At 64.5% G+C, this 5029-nt stretch overlaps 1 protein-coding gene across 2 annotated transcripts in view; it reads right to left on the reverse strand.

Moving 5' to 3' along the window:
• Positions 1-2582, reverse strand: part of SEPT4 (septin 4) — a 7479-nt gene extending 4897 nt beyond the window's left edge. For both annotated transcript variants that reach the window (XM_026861497.1, XM_026861498.1), the window contains exons 1-3: positions 2001-2582; positions 493-615; positions 11-244 (exon numbers count right to left, since the gene is read on the reverse strand). In XM_026861497.1, the coding sequence (XP_026717298.1) occupies positions 11-244; positions 493-615; positions 2001-2036 (393 nt within the window). In that variant the 5' untranslated portion in view covers positions 2037-2582. The remainder of the gene's footprint in view (positions 1-10; positions 245-492; positions 616-2000) is intronic.
• Between the last annotated feature and the right edge of the window lie 2447 nt (positions 2583-5029).

A 5029-nucleotide genomic window follows, 5' to 3' on the forward strand; every position in this document is an offset into this window, starting at 1 on the left:
TGGGGGGCGGAGGGGCGGCGATGTGCTGCTGAAAATCCGAGGGTCGAGACCGGGAGAAGATCCGGGCGTCCCTCTCGTCAGCGGCTTCATCAGGGGGGACCCTGCCCACACCGCAGAGGGGGTGGCTGGGCTCCCGCCGGCTCTCCAGGGGCTCCACCTTCCTGGGGCTGTCGGCCGGTGGGCAATCCCGCAGGAGCTGGGTCAGCTCAGCCTCCTCCGAGTCCTCCTTCAGGAAATGCTTTATCTGGGGACCAAGGGGAGGACGTGACACCAATGGTGGCAGTGTCAGCCCAAGGCAGCATCACCCGACTCGGTATCACGATCCCCCAAGCTGCAGCAACCAGACACATGCACCCCAAGGATGGCAGGGGCGGGAGGAGAGGGGGACATGACCACGCCAGGGGACCAGCCACCACCCTGGGGAAAGCCATGGGGACAGCCACAGGGACAGCCATGGGGACAGCCACGGTCCCACACACCCCAGACGCTTACAACTTGTGGCTTGGGGACAGCAGCCAGCTCCTGGCACTCCAGGGGACAGGGACCTTCCCCCTGAACACCCTGCTGCTCCTCAGGGTCTTCTCGGGTAGCCAGGACCCCCCCACACCCCATGGCCTGGTGGGAGGATGGGGAGGAGGGTGTCAGGGAGGAGTGAGAAACACCAAGAAGAGATGAACAGCAGCAGTGGAGGAGCTGGCAGTGGGGCCAGACCCAGGGGGGAGGCAGATGGTGGGCAGGGGTCTGCCTTTGCCCCCCCTGCCCACCCAGTCGCAGGGTCTCAGCACAGGTGATAGCACAAGGGCCTCCCATCCCTGCAGTCCCAGGGGAGAGCCAGGGCAGGGGACCTGACCCACGGCCACCACGTGCTAAGAGCTCGGGGGCAAGGGGACACCCCTCATGCGAAGGGGCCATGCTCAGGCACACAGCGGGACCCCGATACCCTCTTGCCCCGACTCTGCCCATCCTGCAGCCAGTGCAGGCAGCAGCCCCAGGCGGGGGCCAGGGTGGGGACCAGGCGCAGCAGCCCCCAAGCTAGTGGCCCCGTGGGGCTGGAAAGAGGAACGGGGACGCCGGGACTGGGACGGCTCCACATCCTGTTTACAAGCACTGGCGGGAGGAGACGCGTTCCCAAGGGCACGTCCGGCAGCAGCTCTGCGGGCCCAAGTCCTCCTGCCAGCAGGCACCAGGGTCCCCAATGCCCCTCCACGGCAACTGCCCAGACACTCCAGCTCCATGGGCAAGGAGACCCCCAAATGGGGGTCACATAGGGTCTGGGGGAGCCCCCAAACCTGCAGGCTCACACCTGGGGATCAGTGCCCCCCTCCTCCCCAGACCAGTGCCCCGAGGCAAGAGCCTTCCATGGGGACACGTGTCCTCCCTGGTCCCGTGTCCCTGCTCCATCTGCGGGGAGGGCGGCCGTGCCGGCGGCAAGGCGAGATGCACTGAATTAGTGGGCTGGAAACAAGGTCACGGCGCTGCTGGGGCTGAGCACTCACACGCCTGCCCCCCGCTCCCCAGTGCCCCTGTAGCCACCAGCACAGAGGGGGCCATGGTGCCAGGCTGGGGGGGCAGCAGGTGCACCCATGGCAGGGGCTGCAGGGCCCCCATGCTCCCCTCTTCCCCAGCAGGTCAATAGAGCTCAGCGGGTCTGTGTGACTGCAGCATCCTCTTCCTCACTGACCTTGACCTGGGGGGGCTCAGCACCAGCCCCCACCGCAGCGCAGCCCAGCTAGCAGCCACACAAGGATGGGAGATGATGCCATCACCACCAAACACTCCCAGCCCTGCTGCTGCTCCATCCTTTGGGGCTCCCCTTCATCCCCCACCCCAGAGAAGCCAGTGGCTTCGTCAATGCCAGCAGCAAGCACAGCTCCCAGCAAGGCCATCCTGGGAGCAGAGTATCAGCTGTGACAACTCCTTGCAGCAGCAGGGTGCTACAGGTCCCCCAGCCCCATCTGTCCCCTCTCCTGCCCCACCAGGGAGGGATGCTGCCCCCGTACCTCTTGTCCAGGCTGCAGCTCGGGGCAGGTGGCCATGGCAGAGCCGACATCACCCGTGGGCACAAGAGGATGGCGAGTGGCACCGGCTGCGCCGAGGGATGTGGAGCACCATTAGCATAACTCCGCCCTGGGCAGGCACTGTGGCCTGGGCGCCCACAGCACCCAGCAGCCAGGCACAGCCCCTGCAGGTGCTCGGGGACAGAACCAGTGCAGGGGGCACAGGAGGGGAGAGGGAGCCCTAGGGCAGAGCCAAACCCAGCTCCTGGCCGGTTGTCAAAGTGTCAAGGACAAGCAAAGCACCACTTGCCAAGGAAGTGACAAGGCAGGTCCTGGGGTGCTGCATGACCACCACCACCACCATCACCACCAGCAGCCCCCCTGGGCTGAGCACACAACTTGGCTACAGCCCAGGAGGACATTCAGACCTCAAACATCTCCATCCCAGGACAAAACCGCCTCCATCCCAGGACAAAAACTGCCTCCATCCCAGGACAAAAACTGCCTCCATCCCGGTGCACACCAGATCCTCTCCCATGCCCCACCCTGAAGCACCCTGGCAGGGCCCCCCCAGCCTCTTTGAGGGGAGAAACCCCGTTTTCCACAAAAGACCATTTGAAAACTCAACACTTTTGCACCTGAAAATTAAAGCTACCCCACATGGCTACAAGTTCCTGCTCTGGCTGGGCCTGATGGGTCCAGCCGAGAAAGACCCAACCTCAGGCTGGGAGAAGCAAGACCCCCACCACAGGGGTCCCTGGCTGGCGCTCCTGCTTCAGCTTCCCTGGCTCATCCTTAGGGAGGCAAAGGGTTAATGGTGCCCCAGGATGAGCCTGGATGGCAGCAAGGGTGCCTGAGCTGTCACTGCTAGGGGTCTCCAGGGACAGTGATTCACCTTGATGCATGTCTAGATGTATCAGAGCAGCTCAGGCACGGAGCCGGGGTCGCTCGGCCATGGAAGGACTGCATCCACAAGGAAAGCACTAAAAAGCCCTGGAGCATCGACTGGGGCAGGGACAGGTGCAATGAACCGTGAGCCTGCCAGTATCCCTGAATCCCAGCCATGCTCCAAAACACAGCGCCAGCTCTCCTCCCACCCAGCTTTGAGGCCACCCCATGCCAGACACCCTGATGTCCCCACCTGGCCTCAGGCACCCCTGCTCAGCCCAGTCCCAGGGCAGCCACTATCTTCACACCTCCCTAAAGGAGCTCCCCGATGACTTTTCATCCCCTTTCCCACCCCCTCACAGGCTGCAGCACCCCACCAGCCTGCCAGGCTCTGCACCCCACCAGTTGGTGACCCTCGCCCCCAAAAACCCCAGTGCCGCACAGCTCTCCCACAACACCCACCGCTTTACAACCGTCCCACCCTGCACTCCCGGCAGGAGCAGGAGTGGGGATTTACTGCAGTGAGAGCCTGGGGCTGTGCCGGCGCCCCTGTAAGCGGATTACACACCCAGCTGCGCGTGAGCCGGTGCTCAGTGCCAGGGCTGTCACCGGCCCAGCAGCTCCAGCGAGGTGGCACACACGCCGCCTTGTCCCCACCTGTCACGCGGCATCACACTTTCCCCGTGCAGTGACAGCCGAGGACCGTGGCAGAGCAGGGCACGGGGCCAGTGGGCAAAGCCTGAGCTGGGAAAGCCCTCGGCTGCCTGTTGGCATCTTTATGCCTGTTACCACATTCCCACGGGATGTGTTTTCCCAGCCTGTTCCTGTAGGGAAAGGAAGAGAACGTCCCAGGGAGGTGCTGTCCCCGCAGCCAGGCCAGCCGAAACATCCCCAGCCCACCCAAAGGTGACACCAATGTGCCACCCATGGCACAGCACACACGGCCCCACTGCAGCACAATGGCTGAGCATCCCAGGCACAAACACCCTGTCCCAAAGGCACCAGCTCCGCCTGGGTCAAGGGCATGGTGGCCCCTGTCAAAGCCCAGCTCTGCTGGGACCAGCCTGGCTGTTCCCCAGGGCAGCCAACACCTGGCTGCACCTGCTCTGACCTGCCTCCAGACGCCCGGGGTGCTCCCGTTGGCGCGCTGTAGTCAGAGTTTCTTACTCCCAGCTCTCCCCTCCAACCCTGTCAGCAGCACCCCAGTGAGGAAACTGAGTCTAACAGCAGCTTTAAGAGGGGCAGGGTGCTGGGCACCCTGTGGACGCAAAGGCACTGGTCCCCACTCTGGACACGGGAGAGCATGCAGGACGAGAGTCTTTCCAACATGTCCCTCAGCACAGCAGCTCCAGCCCCTTTCTTGCAGGGAATTCTCCAGCTTGAAGGACCTGCGGGTGCCTGCGTGGGGATCCCGGGATGGGATCACACATGGTGGCTCCCTGCGAGCTGGGAAGTGACAGCAAGGCCTGTCCGGACTGGAAACAAGGCAGCATCTCAGCACGTGGGGACAGGGGAGAGGATCTAGCTCACTAAGAGCCATGAGCAGAGGTTGAGGGCGACCGTTGCTCATCCTGCTTCTTCAAGAAAGCCATGGACCACTTTGGGGACAGAGGGATGTGGCACCAGTGTTGGGGGCCACCAGCTCCACCCCTGTGAGTCCTTCTGGCTGCATCCACACCCAGCTGCAGTCGCAGCTCACCCCACGAGCACGGACGAGGGAGCCCAGCTCCCCTCCCGTACCCTGCTGCGGCTGCCCTCCTCCCCCTGCGAAGTTCCCAAGCCTGGATCTGTCCGTCCCCAAAGCCATGGCCGGGAGCCTTGCGGGAAGGCGCTCGCCAGCGCCGGTTGCGACACGCTCCGCCAGCCGCCCTCCTATCTGGTTTCGCTGCTCCGGAGGAATGTGCCGGTCCCGTTCCCACGGCGGCTGCCGGGGAAGGACGGCCGCGATGGTCCCCACCAAGGGCACTTGTCCCAGTGGCCGCAACCCTGGTGCCACGTGAGCCACGGCCACAACCCTCCATCTCCATCCCCACCCTGGGCATGGCCAGAGCCTCGAGGTCCCCGCGGGGACGTGGCCCTGGCGAGTGGCTCCTGGGGACCTGCCACCCGCCCAAGCGGGACGAGCGGTGCGGGACGGGCTCCCG

The sequence above is a fragment of the Athene cunicularia genome, assembly GCF_003259725.1.
Source record: "Athene cunicularia isolate RWA chromosome 19 unlocalized genomic scaffold, athCun1 chr19_part1, whole genome shotgun sequence".
NCBI classification, from domain to species: Eukaryota; Metazoa; Chordata; class Aves; order Strigiformes; family Strigidae; genus Athene; species Athene cunicularia.